The sequence below is a fragment of the Oncorhynchus mykiss genome, chromosome 10, assembly GCF_013265735.2.
Source record: "Oncorhynchus mykiss isolate Arlee chromosome 10, USDA_OmykA_1.1, whole genome shotgun sequence".
NCBI lineage: Eukaryota > Metazoa > Chordata > Actinopteri > Salmoniformes > Salmonidae > Oncorhynchus > Oncorhynchus mykiss.
The window spans coordinates 57,614,009-57,638,643 of record NC_048574.1 but is presented as its reverse complement, the minus strand read 5'-3'; the positions used below and the strand labels follow the sequence as shown (position 1 = coordinate 57,638,643).

The 24,635-nt window shown below is 40.7% G+C and overlaps 1 protein-coding gene across 1 annotated transcript in view; it reads left to right on the top strand.

Annotated features, from left to right (window-relative positions):
* LOC110534345 (leucine-rich repeats and immunoglobulin-like domains protein 1) overlaps window positions 1-23,282 on the top strand; it is a 30,560-nt gene extending 7,278 nt beyond the window's left edge. Inside the window, exons 2-6 of the mRNA XM_036933436.1 lie at window positions 18,305-18,622; window positions 19,007-19,285; window positions 19,428-19,547; window positions 20,577-20,647; window positions 21,124-23,282. Coding sequence (XP_036789331.1) covers window positions 18,305-18,622; window positions 19,007-19,285; window positions 19,428-19,547; window positions 20,577-20,647; window positions 21,124-21,240 — 905 coding nt within the window. The 3' untranslated portion in view covers window positions 21,241-23,282. The remainder of the gene's footprint in view (window positions 1-18,304; window positions 18,623-19,006; window positions 19,286-19,427; window positions 19,548-20,576; window positions 20,648-21,123) is intronic.
* Window positions 23,283-24,635: the final 1,353 nt, after the last annotated feature.

The window sequence follows — 24,635 nt, the reverse complement described above, 5'->3', positions numbered from 1 at the left end:
TATATTTCACTGTTGGCCGCATCTTGTTCTACATAAAAGTGCATTGCACAAGCAACAACATGTCGCTCACAGTACATAATATGTATTTGAAAAGTACAATTAACTGAATAATGGAATATGGGTTTACCGTTCTCAGGGTACTCAAACCTTACCATGAAGGCCAATGGGATGCTGCCTTCTGCCCTTCACACCTTCTTCATCTAGCAAGAGAAGGATGTGTTAGCAACAACTATTAAAAAAAATACTGCTACTACTACTAATAATAATAATAATCCACAGGTGGACAAAATGTTTGAGGACATAGATGTCAAAACATGAGAAGGAGAAGATATTAAGGGTAGAAAAATAGGAAATAGCCGTTGTATTACTTTGATTAATGATAATCACTTCTTGCATATCAGTAACTGCCCAGACTGACTATAGCCTATAACGGCCTTAATCTGAATTTACACTGTACTAGGCATACTCTCGTGCTTCTACACCTGCATTGCTTGCTGTTTGGGGTTTTAGGCTGGGTTTCTGTACAGCACTTTGAGATATCAGCTGATGTACGAAGGGCTATATAAATAAATTTGATTTGATTTGATTTGATTTGATTAATAGAGGCTCTGCAAATGTTTTGTAACTTTTAGCTGCTAAACATTTTCACTTTCTGTCATATATTATTGCTCAGATTAACACCTGGTAGAGTGAAAGCCAAGCCTCTGCTGACTACACTGGATGACTAAGAATAACTACCCTCTGCTCAAGTGACCACCATTTTGTCATCAAAGCCCTCTGCTTCTTTTGCCTCACAGACTGTGGATGTCGAACACATTAAAAAATAACAGGAATCAGACAACAGAATTAAGTAGGACATCATTTACAAGATGTGATTGAACTGTGCTGTCTAGTCAACTTTTTTCTTACCACCTCAGGTCTTATCCCAGCTTTGATGAGACTAGTACGTGCAACTTCCATTGTAGGCCTATTTACTCCCCAGGCTCCATTTTGAAGTGATATGGAACCATCATGGAAATCGTTGAAATGGTCTCTATGTGGACTGACATGGGCTGGGAATGTCATGCCAGATTAGGCATTTGTCTAACTGTCTCTTTTGCTTGTGTCTTGTGTGTTTCTGTGCTCTCTTTATATATATGTGAGCTGTGGAAAGGATTTAAATCTTCTGAGGACGGTACACTTTGTCTAATCGAATCCAATTTTGTTATTCCTGGTAATACCTTGCCCTTCTGACTCCAAATTGGAGAAATTCAACTTCCCTTTTGATTAGCTGAGGTGATTTGATCAAGTGTGAAATGCTCTATCAAGGCACAGTTGATCCTTGATTGCGATACAGTTTTGGAAACCTTGAACATTCAACTTAATTATCATCCAGAAATAACCTTTAAAGTAGGCCTACACAAGATAAACTTAGTGTTTGCTGTTTTAACACAGATTTCTACAAAGATGTTTTGTTTTTACACAGCTTTGAACCAATGTTTTTCATTCAGTGTCCTAGTTCAGGTAAATATGCAATGAAAACACCAATGTGGGAATCTGTCTCCAAACAATGCACAAACAGTGCATCATTTTGTATTTGTAAAATCATTTTGGGGTGATATGAAGGTAGAGTTACTGTAGTTGCCAAAATCATATTGCATGCAATGATTATTAGCCGGTTAGACAGAGCTGTCGGGAATGCTGTACACAGTGACTCCAATGGGATAATTTTTTTGTTTTACCTTTATTAACTAGTCAAGTCAGTTAAGAACAAATTCTTATTTTCAATGAAAGCCTAGGAACAGGCTGTCATTGAAAATAAGAATTTGTTCTTAACTGACTTGACTAGTTAATAAAGGTAAAATAAAACAATTATCCCATTGGAGTCACTGTGTACAGCATTGTCAACTTCAGGGGCAGAACAACAACCTTGTCAGCTCGGGGGTTCGAACTTGCAACCTTCCGGTTACTAGTCCAACGCTCTAACCACTAGGCTACCCTGCCACCCCAATGAAAACCCAATAGCTGTATGGCCTTGCTTTCTCATAAGCAGGTTAGACCTAGCTCTGATTCACCCAAGATGTGTTTGGTCTTCGCCAGGCATAATGGGAAGCAAGTCGTCCAAAAAGTTATACCTTTGACTCATCTGTCCGTAGAACATTCTTCCAAGAGTCTTGATGATCATCCAAGTGCTTCCAGTTTATTTTTTTGATGAGATGTGTCCCATTATGTCTGGTGAAAACCAAACATTGCATTCCACAGTAAGAACCTCATACTAACAGTCAAGCAGGTGGTAGTGTGATGGATTGTGGATGCTTTGCTGCCTCAGGACCTAGATGACTTGCCATAGAAGGAAACATAAATTATGCTATGTATCAGAGAATTGTCTGTCCATCCGTCTGTGAGCTGAAGCGCAGCTGGGTCATGCAGCAAGACAATTATCAAAAACAGACAATCAAGTCTACATGAAAATGGTTTTAAATCAACACATTTTTAGTTTTGGAATGGCTGAGTCAAGGTCCAGACTCAATCCCAATTTAGATCTTGTGGCAGAATTTGGAACAAGCAGTTCATGCTTGAAAACCTACAAATGTCACTGAGTTAAAGCAGTTATGCAAGAGTGAACAAAATTCCTCCACAGCGATGTGAGAGACTGATCAACAACTACAGGAAGCATTTGTGTTATTATTGTGTTATTGACTGTACGTTTGTTTATTCCATGTGTAACTCTGTGTCGCACTGCTTTGCTTTATCTTGGGCAGGTTGCAGTTGTAAATGAGAACTTGTTCTCAACTGGCCTACCAGGTTAAATAAAGGTGAAATAAAAAATACAAACATTTGGTTGCAGTCATTGCAGCTAAAGGTTATTGAGTGTAAAGGGGAAATTACTTTTACACACAAGGGAATTTTGTTGTTTTTTGTAAACTAAGGTTCCCTTTATTTAATATTTGGTTGAAGATCTGATATCATTCAGTATCAAAAATATGCAAAAATAGAGAAAATCAGAAAGTGGGCAAATACTTATTCACTGTACTGTAAGTTCCTGTAAAAATTGGCACAGAAGTTGTCAATTGTCATAGGGACATCATTCCCAGTTCCCTTGAACTGTTGAGTAGTGTTACTTTTAGTGTTAAATATATACAGCCTAAAAAAATAAGCAGAGTTCTGCTCTCCTTCTTCAAGCCATTTTTTCATTGATCTGAATGAAGCACCTCCTGCCTTAACCTTGTCAATTTCATCCAGTTTATTTTGTTGGTTAACTAACTTAGCTTTATCCGTATCTGTATTTCTTATGTAACATTTTCCTCTTCTATCCTTCTGGTCTTTGCAAGATCACTGCTGTATTTTCTTAAATATTTACCAGTTTCAAACTTTAGAAGTTCCCAGTTTGTCCTATATTCACTTTTTTCCCTGGGCTTTATTCCAAAAATGTATTACTAAACCAGTGAAATTTGACTATTTCATGTTTTAATATGAAGCTATTAGATTTCCGTTATGAAGCTTTGCATTGACTACCATTACAGGGCAATATTCACACGTGTATGCGAATAGCTCTATGGTCTGTTACAGGCGTGTCAATCATTTGAAAATAAACCATTTGACTAAATTCAATAATAAAGAAAAAAGATAATGACCTCTTGAAAAACCAACAACCAGACCATATGCATAGACCTTGAGATCAAAAATCTAAATATACTTATAATTAACTGTCAATCAGCTAAGTAAAAAATTAACTAGCTTTCAGTCAGCAACAAAAATACCCCTGAAGTAGCCTTTTCCTATAAAATTACGACTGGAGTTTAAATATAAATGTCTTGGAATATTTACATTTTTGAGAATCTCTTAAACAATGGGTTAAAGTTATGTATTGTAACCCTAGGAGTAAAATAGTCAATAATGGCTACTTCTCAGAAACAAGTAAACTGTCAAGAGGAGTAAAACAAGGTTGTCCACCATCAGCATATCTATTTATTATGGCCATCGAAATGTTAGCTATTAAAATCAGATCTGACAATAATATCAAGGGCCTAGAAATCCACCGCTTAAAAACTTGAATGCTGATGATTCAGATCTCTCCACAGCCTCATAGATAATCTAACCTCTCTGGATTAGAACCAAATTATGATAAATGTACTATATTACATATTAGATCACAAAAAAATACAACTTTTGCATTACCGTGTAGTTTACCAATAAAATGGTATGACGGTGAAGTGGACATTCTCACTCTGATTAACTCTTCAGTCATATCACAGTTTACCTATTTGCTTACGGCCTTGTCTACACCTAGCGACTTGTTTTTTTAATTAGATGAAAGAAAGAATATTCCATTTGATTTGAAACGGCAGGCCAGACTAAATTAAACGGGCCTATTTATATTATGAATATGAATTCAGAGGGCAGAAATTATTAAAAATTAAACCATTATACCTCTCCCTAAAGGTTTTAGTAATACAAAAGTTATACTTAAATCCGAACTGGTTCTCCAGCGCAGTAGTAAGAATGTCTCACCCCATGTTCAAGAATGGCTTTTTTTAACCTTCATTAAGATGACAACCATTCATTATTGGTTTCAGGTGTGATAGGCCAAGGCCAGAGTGACCCCAAGGGCCAAGACTGAGCAGCCCGGCAGCTAAGGATTGCCTAAATGGGTATCTCCCCTGACGTGGGCATGCTTTCAATACAGACTCCATTTATCATACAGTATTCTATATAAGGAATACAGACCTTATGAAAGTTGCACAGTATACCCTTAATTGTGTAATAATTCAAATCTAGTGATACATAACTTAACATTTCTGCCATCCATTGTGACATTGTGGGAGGACCTTCCAAATAATGGCAATGCATTTCTTAGCCGCTATAAATGCTAGGTTACACAGTTTCTTTTGATAACAGTCTCCAGTATCAACATTTCCAAGCAAACAAAAACAGGCACTATATGCCCATGCTGAGTTAAAAGAACATACTCTTTGCCAGAATTCATCCACCCTTCACAAGACAATAACATGTTCAAATATGCCCCCTTTTGTGCTTTACACCTCCAGCAGAATAATGCAATTTCTGAATGCATGATATTCAGTTTAACTTGCATGTACAGTGGCAAGAAAATGTATGTGAACCCTTTGGAATTATCTGGTTTTCTGCATAAATTGGTCATAAAATTTGATCTGATCTTCATCTAAGTCACAACAACAGACAAACACAGTCTGCTTAAACTAATAACACACAAATTATTGTGTTTTTCTTGTCTATATTGAATACATAATTTAATTAAACATTCACAGTGTCGGTTGGAAAAACCCTAGGCTTTCTCCAAAAGCTAATTGGAATCAGGAGTCTGCTAACCTGGAGTACAATCATTGAGATGAGATTGGAGATGTTGGTTAGAGCTGCCCTGCCCTATAAAAACACTCACAAAATGTGAGTTTGCTATTCACAATAAGCATTGCCTGATGTGAACCATGCCTCGAACAAAATACATTTCAGAAGAGATGAACTTCTTCGTGATCGGTGTCCCTTCCAAGGGACGGTTGAGCTAACGTAGGCTAATGCGATTAGCATGAGATTGTAAGTAAACAAGAACATTTCCCAGGACATAGTGTCACGAATCCCGCTTTCTGAGTCTGTGTTTGCCTGTGTTTCTGTCCTGGAGTGTGTTTCCGGTGTCCTGGAACGCACCCTGTCTGGTTGCCGGGCGAATTAGCTTGTTGGGAGATCGATGTTCACCCGCACCTGTATCCCATCAGTAATCTGCACACCTGTCCTGATCATCACCTCTCCCCTTCAAAAGCTCTGACCTGACATCCATTCCCTGCCGGATCGTTAGCCATGAACAGTATGTTGTGCCAGAGTATCAGCCTCAAGTTGGATAGAATTTGTTTTGTTGTTTGTTATGTATTGCTTGCCTTGAACTTACCTCTTTGTTTGTTCTGTCTTCAGTTACTCACCCGGATCATTTACCCCATTCCCGCCTGGTCGTCAGAGGATTCCGCTTCCTCATTGAATCCACCTATTTACTCCCATCAACTCACCACCGCTACCCGCTGCACCACCTGGATATATCTACCCATTCACATTCACTTGTAAATAAATACTCACCTTCTTCCTACTCTCCTTGTCCTGGTCTGCTTCTGGGTTCGATTTTGAAGAATCGTGACAGAACGATCTGGCCAAGAATGAACCCAGCGGACCTGGATTCCGTTTGCCATGCCATTACCCAGCAGGGGAAGACATTGGGACAACACAAGACTGCGCTACAGGAGATAGCGGTTGCAATCCAGAAATGATCTGCTAGCTTGACACAGATCCAGGATCAGCTCAGTTTGCTGGCGATTCATTCACCACCTGTTTCACCCATCTCACCTGCCGTGCCTGATGCGGTTTCCTTCCGTGAACCCAAGGTACCGACGCCTGATAAATATGAAGGGGATTTGGGAAGATGCCGTTCGTTTCTTATGCAGTGTGGGTTAGTGTTTGATCTGCAGCCCCATTCTTACGCCACTGACAAGGCTAGGATAGCCTTTGTTATTGAACTGCTGCGTGGAAGAGCTCTGGAATGGGCTTCAGCCGTTTGGGAACGACAGGGGACCTGCATGGCTTCATACCAGGAATTCACCGGAGAGATGAGAAGGCTTTTTGACCATCCAGTCCGAGGTAAGGACGCAGCTAAACGTTTGTTCACTCTTCGCCAAGGAGCTCGCAGTGTGGCAGATTTTATGATCGAGTTCAGGACATTGTCTGTGGAGAGTGGTTGGAATGAGGAGTCACTACAAGCGGCTTTTTACCAGGGGTTGTCGGAGCAACTCAAGGACGAGCTGATATCCTATCCAGAGCCTAGTGACCTAGACAGCTTGGTCACTTTATCTATTCGGGTAGATAATAGAGTCCGAGAGAGGAGGGAGAAGCAGTGGGGCCCATCCAATCAATCAGCAACTCGGTTACCATTCGGTTCAGGAAGTGAACCAGAACGTATTGATCGTTATTCCCCACACGGGATTAGTGGAGGGGTCTTGCCACCAGAGCCTGAATCAATGCAAGTGGGGCGACACGGGCTAACTAAGGAGGAGCGCCAACGTAGACGTGAGACCAACAGCTGTCTCTACTGTGGTAGCTCAGGACATTACATCTCCGCTTGTCCACAGCGCTCGTTAACATCTTGGATCTCCCCATCCCGGATCCGGTATCAGGAATACAGACTCAAGCTCATTACCATAACGCAACGTTAACTATTCATGAAAATCGCAAATGAAATGAAATAAATATGCCATCTCTCAAGCTTAGCCTTTTGTAAACAACACTGTCATCTCAGATTTTCAAAATATGCTTCTCAACCATAGGAAAACAATAATTTGTGTAAAAGTAGCTAGCTAGCGTAGCATTTAGCGTTAGCATTAGCGTTAGCATCCAGCACGCAACATTTCAACAAAAACATAAAAGCCTTCAAATAAAATCATTTACCTTTGAAGAACTTCTGATTTTTTCAATGAGGATACTCTCAGTTAGATAGCAGATGCTCAGTTTTTCCAAAAAGATTCTTTGTGTATTGGAAATAGCTCCGTTTTATACATCACATTTGGCTACCAAAAAAAAACGAAAATTCAGTCCTCAAAACGCGAACTTTTTTCCAAATTAACTCCATAATATCGACTGAAAACATGGCAAACGTTGTTTAGAATCAATCCTCAAGGTGTTTTTCACATATCTCTTCATTGATATATCGTTCTTGGACGCATGGTTTCTCCCCTCAATCAAATGGAAAAGTACAAGCAGCTGGCAATTGCGCACCGAATTCCACGCAGGACACCAGGCGGACACTTGGAAAATGTAGTCTCTTATGGTCAATCTTCCAATGATATGCCTACAAATACGTCACAATGCTGCTAAGACCTTGGGGGAACGACAGAAAGTGTAGGCTCATTCCTTGCGCAATCACAGCCACATAAGGAGACAATGGAAAACAGAGCTTCAGAAATTCTGCTAATTTCCTGGTTGACGCATCATCTTGGTTTCGCCTGTAGAATGAGTTCTGGGGCACTTACAGACAATATCTTTGCAGATTCTGAAACTTCAGAGTGTTTTCTTTCAAAAACTGTCAAGAATATGCATAGTCGAGCATCTTTTCGTGACAAAATATCGCGCTTAAAACGGGAACGTTTTTTATCCAAAAATGAAATAGCGCCCCTAGAGATCCAAGAGGTTAAACTGCCCGGCTCGCTAGTTTTGGGAGGAATTTTAGCGAGCCAGATTCAACCTCTCAAGAATCCTGTCAGACCCCGTTTTCCTGCGACCCTTATGAATAAGGATCAGAGCTTAGAGATGAACGCTTTTATCGATTCAGGTGCCGATGGCAGCTTTATTGATGCTGACTTGGTGGAACAGCTGGGGCTTTCCAAGGAGCAATTGCCGGAAGCCATTGAAGCAACCACTCTGAACGGCAGTAGTCTGGCACGGATCACTATGAGCACTGAACCGGTTAAGATGTTGTTGTCGGGTAATCATTCAGAGTTTATCTCCTTCTTCATTCTGTCCTCGCCCCATGTTCCTCTGGTTCTTGGTTACCCCTGGCTGAAGGAACACAATCCCTCGTTTGATTGGGTGACGGGTAAGGTAACTAGTTGGAGCATTGATTGTCATGCTAACTGCCTGTTCTCCTGCCATTTCCAGTCAGGTCAGTGACTCTGCTCCTCCTGATTTGTCCCTGGTTCCAGAAACATATCACGAGTTGGGTGAAGTATTCAGTAAACAGAAGGCTCAGTCCCTTCCTCCCCACCGACCTTATGACTGTGCGATTAATCTGTTTCCTGGAGCCGCCTTTCCCAAAGGACGGTTATACAGTATCTCTCGACCTGAACGTGAGGCCTTGGAGACCTACATCAAGGAGTCTCTAGCTGCAAGTCTCATTCGGCCCTCGTCATCACCTCTGGGAGCAGGATTTGTTTTTTGTGAGCAAGAAGGATGGCACTCTTCGACCGTGTATTGATTATCGGGTTTGAATGATATTACGGTCAAGAACAAGTATCCCCTGCCCTTGATGAGCTCGGCTTTCGATTCTTTACAGGGTGCTACGGTTTTTACGAAGCTTGATTTACGTAATGCTTATCATTTGGTTCGGATCAAAGAGGGGGACGAGTGGTTGACTGGGTTCAATACTCCGATGGGACATTTCGAGTACCAGATGATGCCGTTTGGACTGACCAACGCTCCTGCTGTGTTCCAAAGTATGGTGAATGACGTTCTGAGAGATATGATTGGTATTTTTGTGTTCGTTTACCTGGATGATATCCTCATCTTCTCGAAGGAGCTTTCTAGCCACGTTCAACATGTCAAGCAGGTCCTGCAGCGGTTATTGGAGAACCGTCTGTTCGTGAAGGCTGAGAAGTGTGATTTTTCACGCCCACACGACGTCCTTCCTCGGTTACATCATCTCCAGGGGAGAGATCAAGATGGACCAAGAGAAGGTTCGGGCGGTTCGGGATTGGGTCCAGCCCGGTTCGAGATTGCAGCTCCAGAGATTCCTGGGGTTTGCAAATTTTTATCGGAGGTTTATCCGTGATTACAGCCGGGTGGCCGCCCCTTGAACTGTACTGACGTCTTGCACCAGAAAGTTCTGTTGGTCTCCTGAGGCAGACCGAGCATTTCTAGATTTGAAGAGCCGATTCACCAACGCCCCGATTCTCTCTCAACCTGACACTTCCCGTCAGTTCGTTGTGGAGGTGGATGCGTCTGTGTGGGGGTGGGCGCCATCCTGTCCCAGCGTAGCTCCACTGACGGTAAACTCCATCCCTGCGCCTTCTACTCTTGTCGTCATTCTCCAGCTGAAAGAAACTACGATGTGGGTAACCGGGAGCTTCTCGCTGTGAAGCTTGCCTTGGAGGAGTGGCGTCACTGGTTGGAGGGAGCGGAGCAACCATTTGTGGTCTGGACTGACCACAAGAATCTGGCTTACGTGCAATCGGCTAAACGTCTCAACTCTCGTCAGGCCCGGTGGGCTTTGTTTTTTGGACGCTTCAATTTTTCCCTGACGTTCCGACTTGGGTCGAAGAACGGGAAGGCGGACGCCCTGTCCCGGATGTTCTCCAAGACGGAGGAGAGTGAGGCCAAGACTGAGACGATTCTTCCCCAGAACGTTGTCGTGGGAGCCGTTACATGGAGGATTGAGGAGGAGGTGATGGCGGCTCTTCGGACACAGCCCGGGCCCGGTAACGGTCCACCCGGTCGGTTGTTCGTGCCTGAGTCGGTTCGTTCTGCTGTCCTTCAGTGGTCCCACGCCAGCAAGATAGCTTGTCACCCTGGTGTTGCTCGGACTATGGCGCTACTGCGCAGACTATTTTGGTGGCCTGCCATGGGAGAAGATACCCGGAGGTTTGTTGCCGCTTGTCCTGTTTGTGCGCAGAATAAGAGTACCAATCGGGCCAGCTCTGGGCTTCTTCACCCCCTACCTATTCCCCGAAGACCTTGGTCGCATCTGGCCCTGGATTTTGTCACGGGGTTGCCCTCTTCTGTTGGTAACACGGTTATTCTGACCATTGTGGATAGATTCAGCAAGTTTGCCCACTTTGTTCCCCTCTCCAAGCTGCCTTCTGCCACTGAGACGTCCGAGATCCTGGTTAGGGAGGTGTTCAGGGTCCACGGGTTGCCCTGTGACATTGTTTCTGACCGTGGTCCTCAGTTTACCTCTGCTGTCTGGAAATCCTTCTGTTTGGCCATTGGAGCTACAGTCAGTCTCACATCTGGATTTCACCCCCAATCTAATGGTCAGGCGGAGAGAGCCAACCAGAAGATGGAGTCCACGCTGCGTTGTCTTGTCTCCTCTGATCCCACCTCTTGGTCATCTCAATTACCCTGGGTCGAGTATGCCCATAATACCCTTCCTTCATCTGCCACTGGGATGTCCCCCTTCCAATGCCTGTACGGATACCAACCTCCCTTGTTTCCTTCTCAGGAGAGGGATCTTTCGGTCCCTTCTGTCCAGGCCCACATTCGTCGTTGCCACCGGACCTGGCATCGGGCCAGGAAGGTCCTCCTTAGAGTTTCTGACCGGTATCAGATCCAGGCGAATCGTCGCCGTATTCCTGCTCCCGCTTATACCATCGGAGATAAGGTGTGGTTGGCTACACGGGATCTTCCTCTACGGACTGAGTCGAGGAAACTGTCACCAAAGTTCATTGGTCCGTTCGTGGTGGAGAGAATCATTAACCCTGCTGTGGTCCGACTCAAATTGCCGGCAACTCTTCGAGTACACCCCACCTTTCATGTCTCCTGCCTCAAGCCGGTTCACCTCAGTCCTCTGTTGCCCCCTCCTCCTCGTCCTCCTCCTCCTCGGATGATCGGAGGTGGTCCTGTCTACACGGTGCGCCGCATCATGGACTCCAGACGGCGGGGTCGAGGGTTCCAATATCTCGTGGATTGGGAAGGATATGGTCCAGAGGAGAGTAGTTGGATTCCTCGGCGTCAGATCCTTGATGACGACCTGCTTCGTGACTTCTACCGCCTGCACCCTGGCGCCCGGTAGTCCGCCCGGTGGCGTTCGTCGGAGGGGGGGTACTGTCACGAATCCCGCTTCCTGAGTCTGTTTGCCTGTGTTTCTGTCCTGAAGTGTGTTTCCGGTGTCCTGGAACGCACCCTGTCTGGTTGCCGGGCGAATTAGCTTGTTGGGAGATCGATGTTCACCTGCACCTGTATCCCATCAGTAATCTGCACACCTGTCCTGATCATCACCTCTCCCCTTCAAAAGCTCTGACCTGACATCCATTCCCTGCCGGATCGTTAGCCATGAACAGTATGTTGTGCCAGAGTATCAGCCTCAAGTTGAATAGAATTTGTTTTGTTGTTTGTTACGTATTGCTTGCCTTGAACTTACCTCTGTTTGTTCTGTCTTCAGTTACTCACCCGGATCATTTACCCCATTCCCGCCTGGTCGTCAGAGGATTCCGCTTCCTCTTGGATCCACCTATTTACTCCCATCAACTCACCACCGCTACCCGCTGCACCACCTGGATATATCTACCCATTCACATTCACTTGTAAATAAATACTCACCTTCTTCCTACTCTCCTTGTCCTGGTCTGCTTCTGGGTTCGATTTTGAAGAATCGTGACACATAGACATATCTGATATTGGCAGAAAGCTTGAATTCTTGTTAATCTAACTGCACTGTCCAATTTACAGTAGCTATTACAGTGAAATAATACCATGCTATTGTTTGAGGAGAGTGTACAGTTTTGATCATGAAAAGTTATTAATAAACAAATTACGCACATTTGGGATGTCTTGATACAATTATTTTAACAGAAATGCAATGGTTCATTGGATCAGTCTACAACGTTGCACATACACTGTGCAATCTAGTGGCCAAATTCTAAATTGTAGCTGGGCTGGAATAATACATGTCCTTTTTCTTGCATTTCAAAGATGATTGTACAAAAAAATACAAAAGAACGGTTGTTTTTTTCTATGTATTATCTTTTACCAGATCTATTGTGTTATATTCTCCTACATTCCTTTCACATTTCCACAAACTTTGAAGTGTTTCCTTTGAAATGGTACCAAGAATATGCATATCCTTGCATCACGGCCTGAGTTACAGGCAGTTAGATTTGGGTATGTCGTTTTAGGCAAAAATTGATAAGGGGTGGATCCTTCATTTAAGCAGACTGTGTTTGTGTATTGTTGTGTATTAGACTCCAGGTAATTCCAAAGGGTTCACATACTTTTTCTTTCCACTGTAGTATATTCTTTGGATGATCTTAAACTGCAGTCATTTATGTCTGAGATTATATGAACATGACTGGGCATATCTGTCTCCATTATCATCAATAGTGTCTCCCTGGTCTTCCACTCATTTTTATTTGACATGTTTTGTGTCATCGGGAAAAGCCACTATCAACCCATGATACAGTTTGGAAATCAACTTTAGATGTTTGTCTGACTGCTTTAAAATATTTTTTTTTATCTTGAAGCTTCTTGCCTGTCCAGTGTTTGCTGCACTGAGAGATAAAATGTATCTGCAAAAGTTCCCCTCTGCGCAGTAACAGACTGGTCTTCCCTGACTGCCTGACCCTGCTGAGTCCCCTGTCACCATCTGATACTGCTCAGATGAGGCATGACAAAGAATTACCTTGGTGTGCATTTATACATTATATTATCCAAGAAAACAATCAATGGTTCAATAATTGAAAGTACCATTATTCCCAGATCACAGACTCAACTCAAGATGGAACTTTGTACCCATTCACTGATTGTTATAATATATTGCACAATTCACATGAGCTCCATAGACAGATCTTATCTGGCTGTCTGACCCTGCTGGGAAACCTGTCACCATCTCATCCTGCTAAGACATGATGAGCATAGTGTTGTGTACTGACTGTGCACCATGACAGTGAAGCCTGTAGAGCTGTTAATACCGTGTCAGTGTGAAAAGTAGGGAGTTAGCTGGGGCAACTGATAGATCAATAACGTTACATTGCTATACTGACTAATAAAAACTCACATTACTTTGGAATATATATCTCTTTAATAGTTTGGCCGCTTGTTTCATTGTTTGAGTCAGGTCTAGTGTGATTGAGTCAAAAATAATAGCTAAAGTTAGTGAGCTAGCAAGCTAACGTTTGCCAACTTTTGCCTAGCTCTAGCTAATGGTACATCATAGCATTTACTTCGGTATACAGTGCCCTCCACTAATATTGGAACCCTTGGTAAATATGAGCAAAACAGGCTGTGAATTGTTTTGTTGTTGCTGTTTATCCTTATGGTCTTTCATTCAAAATGTTCACAAAAAATCTGTAAAATTGTTGAGAAAAAAATGTGTAATAAATGTGATAAATATTTCTCTCCGGAACATGTGTGCCACAGTTATTGGCACCCCTAGAAATTCTTATGAGTAAATCTAACTGAAGTATATTCCCATTCATATTTTACGTTTACGAGTTATTAGGAATGCTTAAGTGGTAAGCCATGACTTCCTGTTTCACCGGGGTATAAATAGGAGGTGACATACAGGCCAAGTTCCCATATTTATCCATCGCTATGGTAAAGACCCGAGAATACAGTAATGTTGTGCAACAAAATGTTGCTGGGCTGCACAAATCAGGAAATGGTTAAAAGGTTGTTCAAAGGTTGAAAATGCCCATTTGTTGAATAATTGTGAAAACTATGAAATAACACACATCAAAACTATGAAATAACACATATGGAATCATGTAGTAACCAAAAAGGGTTAAACAAATCTACATATATTTTATACTTTAGATTCTTCTAAGTAGCCACCCTTTGCCTTGATGACAGCTTTGCACACTGTTGGGATTCTCTGAACAAGCTTCATGAGGTAGTCATCTAGAAAAACCCTTGAATGAGTAGGTGTGTCCAAACTTTTGACTGGTACTCTATATTTGAGAAAAAAATATTTGTTTTATGTTATAAGAATGTATTTTTTCTTTCAATTATTCTACTTTAATTAAAGGTTGGATTTGTGTGATTTTTTAAATGAAAGACCAAGAGGATAAACAATAAGACGTTTTATCACTGCCCATTGTGCTCATATTTGCCAAGGGTGCCAAAATTAGTGGAGAGCACTGTATATATTGTATCTGTCCCTAACAATATAAACAAAATCATACCGCTGCCTTTAGCCTGTACAAAATATATTTCGGCCAGTTCTGAAGTTATATGTTGCTGAACAAGTAATGCATGCAAATATCTTTTGTCCTGGTCAATTTTGACTAAGATTAATGTGTTTCTCTATTATGTTATAGGACTACTGTATGTTCTGACCATTATAATGCGTGAACACGTATTTTTGTGATTATGTTGATTATTAAACATAGTCCTATAGCCTAACATAACAGTCTGAGGTGTTTTCCGACACTCGCAAAATCGATGAAATAGTTGTTTTTTACAAAATATGTTTTGTTTTAACACTTTATTAAACAGTGCATAAAGCTATACTCTGATCTTTGTTTTTTCTCATGTCAGTGTTTGCTTATCCTGGATGAGTATGACAACAAATAATAAAAAAAACACACAGAGCACCATGTCAATGTAGGCATTTAGGGTTGGTTTCCCGGACACAAATTAAGAATTAACATTTTCATTGAAAGTATTTTTAGTCAAGAACCAGTTTGACGAAATTGTTGAATCTCTAATCAACTGTCAGCTTAGATCTTTGCTTGCTACGAAATCTAATCTTAATGTTCATCAGTCAGGCTTCTGAACAAGACATAGCACCATCTTGGCAGCATCACTGGATGTATATTAAGCAGTACTTGAGTAAAAGTAAATAAACCTTGATAGAAAATGACTCAAGTAAAAGTGAAAGTCACCCAGTAAAATACTACTTAAGTAAAAGTATAAAAGTATTTTGTTTGAAATATACTTAAGTATCAAAAGTAAAAGTATAAATCATTTCAAACTTCTTAAATTAAGCAAACCAGACGGCATCATTTTCTTGTATATTTCAATGTACGGATAGCAAGGGGAACGCTCCAACACTCCAACAATCATTTACAAACTAAACATGTGTTCAGTGAGTCATCAGATCAGAGGCAGTAGGGATGACCAGGGATGTTCTCTTGGTAAGTGTGTAAATGTTATCATTGTCCTGTCCTGCTAAGCTTTCAAAATGAGTACTTTTGGGTGTCAGGTAAAATGTATGGGGTAAAAAGTATATATATTAATTTTTTTCTTTAGGAATGTAGTGAAGTAAAAGTAAAAGTTGTCAAAAATATAAATAATCAAGTAAAGAACAGATACCCAAACAAACTTCTTAAGTAGTACTTTCAAGTATTTTATTAAGTGGTCAGTTGTTTGGATCAGTGTTAATTTTGTCAGCTAAAATAGTGACTAAAATATTTCCAAACATTCCAAATATTTTTCAGTGGCAATTAACCGCCTAAATCGACCAAGAACAAACTATAGGCTAAAATATTTTTCATTTCAGTTTACTAAAACGAGACATCCCTAAATTATCTCTGCACAAGGTGCTTTACAAAATTAAAAACAATAGCAGCATTTATTTAATTAGTGATGCCACATTCTAGCTATTTTTTTCTCTTCCTTGTGTACAGCAGTAGGTTGCTTGTGTATAGCAGTAGGAGTTTCTAGTCTTGCTCATTCCTCTCACTTTCCCAACTGCATTTCATAGCCAGTTTCGGTGGAGCCAAGTCTCAATCTTATCCTGAGAGAAAACGTCTTGGTTCTAGCTCTTACCGTTCAAAAGATATGATCCATGTTACCGGCGCTACGTTTTGGTGGGCCCCATTTTCATTTTTAAATTACAGACATAAGAGTACCAGACCCGAACACAGGGATGGCTAACTCTCGAGGTCCCGTGGATCACTACGGAATTAAGTAAATCTGCATTTTTTTGCGCCCCATGTATGAAATGATCTGCAGCGCTCTGCACCATGATGCTCTGGGGCCTCTAGGGCAGTTCAGGTTGTACATTTTGTATAATTTGTGCATATGCAGGGCTCTCTTAAAAAATAGGTTTTAGTCTCAATGTGATTTCACTGTCAAAATAAAGGTATGAAAAAAGAAGGTAATAAAGGATTGTGATTTCTTTTACAACGATGGCATTTCAGTGATTTGTGCCATTAACCGCAGAATAAGAATTTGCTGAGATAGTCTTTACTTCCATGTGAACTTAATTTCAGTGTCTACACTGAAAGGTGCTGTCCAGAACATAAAGGGGTTATTCAGCTGTCCCCATAGGATGACCCGTTGAAGAACATTTTCTGTTTTCAGATAGAACCCTTTTGGGTTCCATGTACAACCCTTACCCCCAGGGGGCTATTCATGGAACCCAAAAGGGTTCGACCTGGAACCAAAACGTTTTTTTTATATATATCTAGAACCAAAAAGGGTTATCTTATGGGGACAGCCGAAGAACCCTTTTGGAACCATTTTCTGTGAGTGTATACTTTCTTTCCGAACTGTCACCATCACATCAGGCCTTTACAGTTTTTCCCGGTGGCTAAGACACTTTCAATTAAACTTTTAATGGAACTCCATCATAACCTAATGACCACAACAGTATTATTTTTTTGTAAAACTGTAAGTCATTACTCGTTGCTTTCACACCAAAATCTAATGCTAAGCACATTTTTTTTGCAAAACAGTAAACACAACTCACTACAAAAGACGCAAATCTCATGTCAAAAAATATTTTAACATTCGGTGACAGCCGATTCAAATTACTTCCGTGAATGTGAACTTCTTCTGCGCACGTGCACACTTCTTTACACAATGTTCACTGAGCAATCAGTCCTTACTCATGCATCATAGAGGTCACTCACCTCTGACTTACTGTTTGCAAGAAGGGACCTAGTAAGAGGCCGAGGGCAAGGACAAAGGAGAGGTAGAGGGGCCCATAGAGGAAGAGGGGTTCAGATGTGTGGAGGTGGAACGTTTATAATTACCGTCCACATGACAGGATGTCCCTACTAGATGGAAAGAAAACCGGTTATATGGCAATCACGGCAGAGGACTGTCAGAGGACTGCACTGCAGAGGACTGCACTGCAGAGGAAGCATGGATGTGCCATGCAAGGAGATGTTTTCCTCACTGAATTGCAAGGGAAAAGATCCAGGGTGATGTTGATGAAAACATGAATGGACCAAATGTAGTGTATACTGTATTGGTGTTGCCTTTTCTACATTGCTTTGTTTTTGCAGTTATTTGTTAGCCTGGTGTATTTTATTTTGATTCTCTGTATATACTGTACAGCATCACTGCTTTTGTGAAGGACAACATGGAAAAAGGTCAAAGAAAGCCTTCTGTTTCTGGATATTCATGCTCTTCAGTGACATTCTTTCTGTGTTTGTCATCTTTGGTTAAATCATTTTAGGAAAAAATAACACAACCCATGCTGTGATAATATATTTACTCGTCTTTTATGGTGCATACTATAATTATAGTGTCAACAAATGGCACAGAAATATGAAAGAGGGTAAACCATGTTAGAGTATATTTATAGTTGTAATTAGTATTTATTGGCCCATTGTGTGACAATTTATTGAAATAACTTTTCATTAGATAACAAGTTGTATGTTTTGATGGAGGTAGTTATGGATGGAGGTAGTTAATTTTGTGTCATGTATTTAATGTTTTGAGAGTCTTAATGCATTTTGCAAATTAAATGTGTCATTTTGGCCAACGTGTTTCAGTTTTGGACTGCATGTTAATTGTTTAGAAAACGTTAATTCTGTTTGGACACATTTTGGACACAAGAAAAACTGCAATTTGCTACATTGCTATATTATTAGAGAATAACTATGATATTTAAGTCAATGCGTTGATATTGAGTATCTCTTCCTCTCCACAGTACTCTGCTCAGCCCAGCATTCAGCCCAACCTGAGACTCGGCAGGTGAATGGCATCGTGGGAACGTTTTTCTATTTTCCAGAAAGGGTGTTGAACTCTGGCAGTTTACTTTATGGAGACCTTGGCAATATTGCACAGGTGCACCCTGGTAAACAAAGTAATACCAACCTTGAGAAGAGATTTAAAAACCGCCTTCACTGGAACAATGTTACTGGAGTCTTCACTTTGTCAGACCTACAAATAGATGATTCTGGGGTTTATACTGTGGAGAATACAGATGAAGGGAAGACAAAACATACATTTCAGCTGACTGTGTACTGTAAGTGTGTGTGTGTGTGTGTGTGCTGTAAATTACAACATCATTAAAGTGGCAATCAGCAGTAGAAACAATACTAAAGCTGTCACCTTTTGGTTTGGTAAAAAGCATAGACCGCACTATGGATTCAAGGACTGATCAGCCATCATGTAAAACATTATAGTGTGGTGATATATAGTATTTGTTTACAATTTCTTTGTTTACAAACACCGGAGTAAAACTTTTTATGGGTTCTAAGCTCAAGAAGCATTTATAAATATTCTTCAAGAATCAATGGGTACATTTCATTCATTTCTAAATCCAAAAATGAATGTAGCAACTGCTCTTTGCTATTTAAAGATAAGATCCATTTCACCAATTCCCATTAATTCATTATTTGTCTTCCAGATGTTCTGTCCAAACCTCAGGTCACGGTCCATGATAACATCTCCTGTAGTGTTGTGTGTTCTGTGGAGAACGGGAGAGAGGTGACCCTGTCCTGGTACAAAGGAGTGGAGATACTCAACCAGACCAGCAGCCCTGACCACAACATCACCCTCTCTATACCTCTCAAGGTGGATGAACAGAACAGAGACTCTTACAGATGTGAGGCTACCAACCCAGTCAGCAAGGAGACAGCTGTTGTTCCACATTCCTGTATAAAGAGTGATCCCTTCAAGGTGACAGGTAAACACATGTACAGTATTAATGTTATATTGCAGATATCCAGACAATACCAACTTCTATATGAAACAATAAGTATGGTAGAGCTCATTTTATGAAACGCAATGTTTTAATTAAAATATTGTTTTCTTTCTTTTTACATTAGATGGTGATGAGAGGACTCGAGATTGTCTTATTATTGCTATAATCTGTGTTTTGGTGGCTTCAGGACTTGTTGGTCTTGCAATGTATCTGAAGAAGAGGAGAAACGGACACTCACATGCAGGTATTTAGCTTTTAACGGGGTGAGGTCATTCTCCTTGTCAAAGTCAAAACATGTTGTGCACAACCTTTTTTAATTATCATGGATAGTGTTTTAAAAATGTAGGAAATGTTTGCCTGAACAACTCCCTGATGCAGGTCAAATGAAGTGGCGTATCTTCCACACTTCCTCTGCTTGGTCAGACAGTTGCATTGTCTCAGACCACTTCTCTAAATGTTGACAAAGCAGAAGGCACACACACACAAGCACAGTCTGACAATCATTACTTTATAGCTTCTCTGGTGCCAAAACGACAGCTAGCACAGACACAGGAATCCATAGTTGTCACGTTCTGACCTTAGCTTCTTTTTTATGTCTTTGTGTTAGGTTGGTCAAGGCGTGAGTTGGGGTGGGATGTCTATGTTCTTTTTTCTATGTTATATTTTCTACGTGTTTGGCCTTGTATGGTTCTCAATCAGAGGCAGGTGTCGTTCGTTGTCTCTGATTGAGAATCATACTTAGCCTCCCGGGTGGCGCAGTGGTTAAGGGCGCTGTACTGCAGCGGGTTGGGTTGTGTATCGGAGGACAGATGACTTTCAAACTTCGTCTCTCCCGAGCCCGTACGGGAGTTGTAGCGATGAGACAAGATAGTAACTGCTACAACAATTGGATACCACGAAATTGGGGAGAAAAAGGGGGTAAAAAAAAAAAAAAAAAAAAATCCTACTTAGGTAGCCTTTTCCCACCTCTGTCTTGTGGGTGATTATTATCTGTTTAGTGTGTCTGCACCAGACAGAACTATTTCGTTTTTTTTTCTTCTCTTGTTGTTTTTTTGTCATTAAGTGTTCCGTTCTATTAAATACCATGAACACTTACACGCTGCGTATTGGTCCGATCTCTCATACTCCTCGTCAGAGGAAGATGAATGCCGTTACAATAGTAACATGAGTTCTTAGTGTTTGTAGAACCTGTCTTGGGGATGAGCATGTGTGCATATCTGTCAGTTACTCCCACCCACACTGTATATTTCATTTACTTTATTTGCCTTTATAGATTCACCTGAAAGAGAGCAAGATGACGTTCAGTATGCAGAGATAACTCACATTAAACCAGCAGAAAACCAGGTTAGTAATAATTCTACAGGCTGATAAACATAGGACATGTAATACAGCTGCTTTAGCAGCCCTCATGTCTACAACTGTTGGCTTTATCTCTGTGTCACTGGGTTAATGTGGTATTGAGTTGCACAGACCACCTGAGTTTGATAACCGTCCATATGAAATGTTTATGTTGGACAATTAGAAGAGTAATGCCTTTGATCTTCCTATGTCTTTTACAGTATTTGCCAAGTCTGTTGATTTTTAAGCCTGGCTTCATGGTTCCCTCCCACTAGATTTAGGAATGGTTCTAGATGTGTTGACTGTTGAGTTACCTACTGCTGAACAATGAGAATAAACAACAGAGCATCAGACTTGCCTTGTTTCCTTCTTCTGGTACAAAATATCTGATGAGGAAACATATGATCCTTTATTCTTTCCTACCCCCTCCCCCCCTTTCCTTGTCCCTCTCAATCCTTTCCTCCCTCCCTCTCCCTGTCTAGGAGGAGCGAACAGGTATACAAGGACCGGAGTCACTTAGAGACAACCCTAACGTGACAGTTTATTATACACTCCAGTTACATCACATGCCTGCCAGCGAGGATGTTGACACTGCATGAAGGTTGAGAGAGAACAGGAAGTTAATGAGAGGGTGACAAGATAATTCACATCCCAGAGAAGGCGTTACATCCTAAAGAGAACCTTAAGACAAAATTATAGTCAATATTCATTTTAGAAAACTTCATGGAGAAACAGTTGTTCCTGGAGACAATTCCCATTTAACCAATGCGCTGTTGTCATTTCAGTCATTTCAGACTTCCTTTGTTGGTCATTTGGTCTTTTGTTGAATTGGGGCCTTGATGAGACTAACTGATGCAGACAAATTAAATAACTATGCCTAGTGTTATTAGTAGGATGATCCCTCTTTTCAAGTGCCCATTGTCCCAATGTATAGGTTAAAACAAATGGAACCTCTTTTAATACATTTCACTAGTGTGTTTGCTATGCTACTGCTGTGCCAAAGCTTTTTTTCAGTTCTCTCTGTTCTGTCTCTCTGTTCTGTTGTTTAAATGTAGGTGCCTCCCCTGTATCTTTTTATAGCTGGTCATTGTTTAGCTTGCCAGTGGATAGCAGCTGTGTACATAAAAAGCAGATGTTTGGTGATATAAAGCCACCTACTCCTCAGCACCAGGATCTCCACTAGAGATCCTAATTGGAGTCCAGGCTCTGTCACAGCCGGCCGTGACCAGGAGACCCATGGTGCACAATTGGCCCAGTGTTGTCCGGGTTAGGGGAGTGTGACTTGGCTGGGTTGTGTTTCGGAGGACACACGTCCCTTGACCTTTGTCTCTCCCAAGTCCGTACGGGAGTTGCAGTGATGGGACAAAACTGTAACTAACAATTGGATACCGCGAAAATAGGGGGTACATTTTCTTTACAAATAAAATAGAATACAATCACTGACTCCTGCACACTCCTGCAGACATTCCTTCTATTGGAGCATTTTGTGCTCCACCTACATTAGCCCACATACTGTATATAACTGTGAAAACATTTCAAATCTACTGAAACCATTGTGAGTTTTTGCACTGCAGGTCATTTCATTTTTAGACATTTCTATTTCAGAGTAGTTATTGAGACTGAATATTTAGATATTATTCACATTTCACTATTCTAAAATACGCTTATGACTTATTCAAACTGATAAAGATTTGTTTACTGAGCTTTTTTTTTTACATGAGCTTCAATATATTACGTCAGACTTACCTAAACATTCCATTTAAAAGTATACAATCTTTGATATTTCCTGACGTTACATAGTCGTCAATCCCCCATACATGCTTGAAAAATATACTTACCTCATCACAACCCACAATATGATTTAAGTTTACTCCATTGTTTATATTTGTGTTGTCATTTGAATTTTTGTAAACAAAGATTGTACAGCTACAACATACCTGTGAAAAATGTCAGTCCTTGCAACCACAGCTACGTTCAAGAGTTAGAGATTGGCAACGTTTCTCCAGAGACACACAACCTCTAGATTCTGGTTTTAATGTTTGACCTAGATAATTTGTGTGTATGTATTGATATGTAGGCTTAGTGTGCCTTCTTTTATTGATGTAGTTCTGTCCTTGAGCTGTTCTCGTCTATTCATGTTCTGTATTATGCATGTTTTGTGTGGACCCCAGGAAGAGAAGCTGCTGCTTTTGATACCAAATACCAAATGTAGCCTACTTTTAGAGTCTAGGGGAGAGCACTGCAATTGTTTGGTGGTTTTCAAGTGTGTTTCTGTATTTATTTAAGTGTATTTGGGATGTTTTGTCCTGTTACTTTTAATGCCAGGTAGTTGTACATTTAATTTGACAGTTATGACTAATCCTATTATATTTCAAGCATTGCTATCAAGGAAACAATGTGTTTTTCTTTTAATGTATTTTCCTCATCAAGTGGTTGAATGTTTTTATCATTCAGCATACTGCAGACTGTACTTTACATACTATGTTATTTTGTACTCTGAGCCAGTGTACTGTATATTGTAAGTGTAACTTAAATAATGTGTCAGCAAAATCTTCTCAAACCTTTCTATGCTTTTACATTTGGACTGTGCTCATGCATTATTGTGCCAATTTATATTGGCACAATAAACATGTCTTGTAAATTATGACATGCCAGTAATGTTTTAACACATTTTGGTCAGAAAACATGAGTGCCTCATTTATCATTCTGTGTATTTATGTGATGTATTTTTCCACAAAGGTCAGATTGCGCAATGTTGAGACTCCAGTGTTTTGTTGCAGGAAATTAGCAGCATTAATGTATAAAACACTGATTAGCCGTACACTCTTTCCGTCTGCAGCAGCATGTTCAAGGTAGCGAGTACCTTTAACATTTTGACTTTGATTCCTGATCTTTAGCATGATGGTCAGTGTGAAGAACTGTCTTTGGCTCCCCTAAAACAGATGTTTCTGCAGCACACACTGACAACCCCTCCTTCTAGTGCAGAGGTGTCACACCAGAAACCAGCCGATATGTATTATTATGTGTATAAAATATATGTAGTGAACAAAGTGAAAACCAAATTAAGTAGAGCCTATACGTTGTGAAGAATTTATTCATATCATCAAGGAACTCAAGACAAGATTCAGATTGGAAGACATTCTATAGGCCTAATATAGAAGAGTTGGCAGAAAAGTTGTCCTGTACTAAAATGTAAACATTTCATCTTAATGTTGATTCATTGAATGAAGATACTGGGCAAATCATTTCCTTACATGGATGTAAAAAAAACTTTGCGATAAAGTGGTCTGACATAACATCACCATCGATAAGGTGTTATATTCAAAACACGCACGCTCAAATGTACGTTTCCTCTTCTCTCCATCTGTTTTCTCCACAGTATAACCCCAGAATCTTCTATCTGAAAGTCTGACACAGTGAAGTATCCTGTAACACTGTCCCAGTGTAGGCGGTTTTCTAATCTCTTATCAGGGTTGATAATGCTTTGTTTAGCAGGGTACACCTGTGCAATATTGCCCTTTATAAATTGAACTGCCCACTTCCAACACCTGCTCTGGAAAAAAGAAAGACTTTCCCACAATCTCTTTCATCTACGTGGACGTGGACTACCTAAATCAATAAATCACCCGTATCGTAGGCCTATGTCCTTTCATTTTAATTATATTATTAGGACATACAGGACTACATTTAAGGTTTAGGTGTAGCTTTAAAATAGGCTGCTGGTATGTTCAGTACAAATTGTTGCACTAACATATTTACCACCATGTTAGGCTGCAATCAATAAACCAAATGCACATCATTTGAGTAAATAAAGGTAAACCTAGGCCTACATACAGACAAGACATATCAGTCTCAACTTAAGTTTAGCTCTCCATGTCCTAATGGTTAGGACCTTACAGGTGCATGTGAGAGCTCAACAGACCTGATCTCACCATCAACCTAACCTCTCACTCTCCCTGGAGGTAGAGAGAGAACATTACAACTCCATTTACAG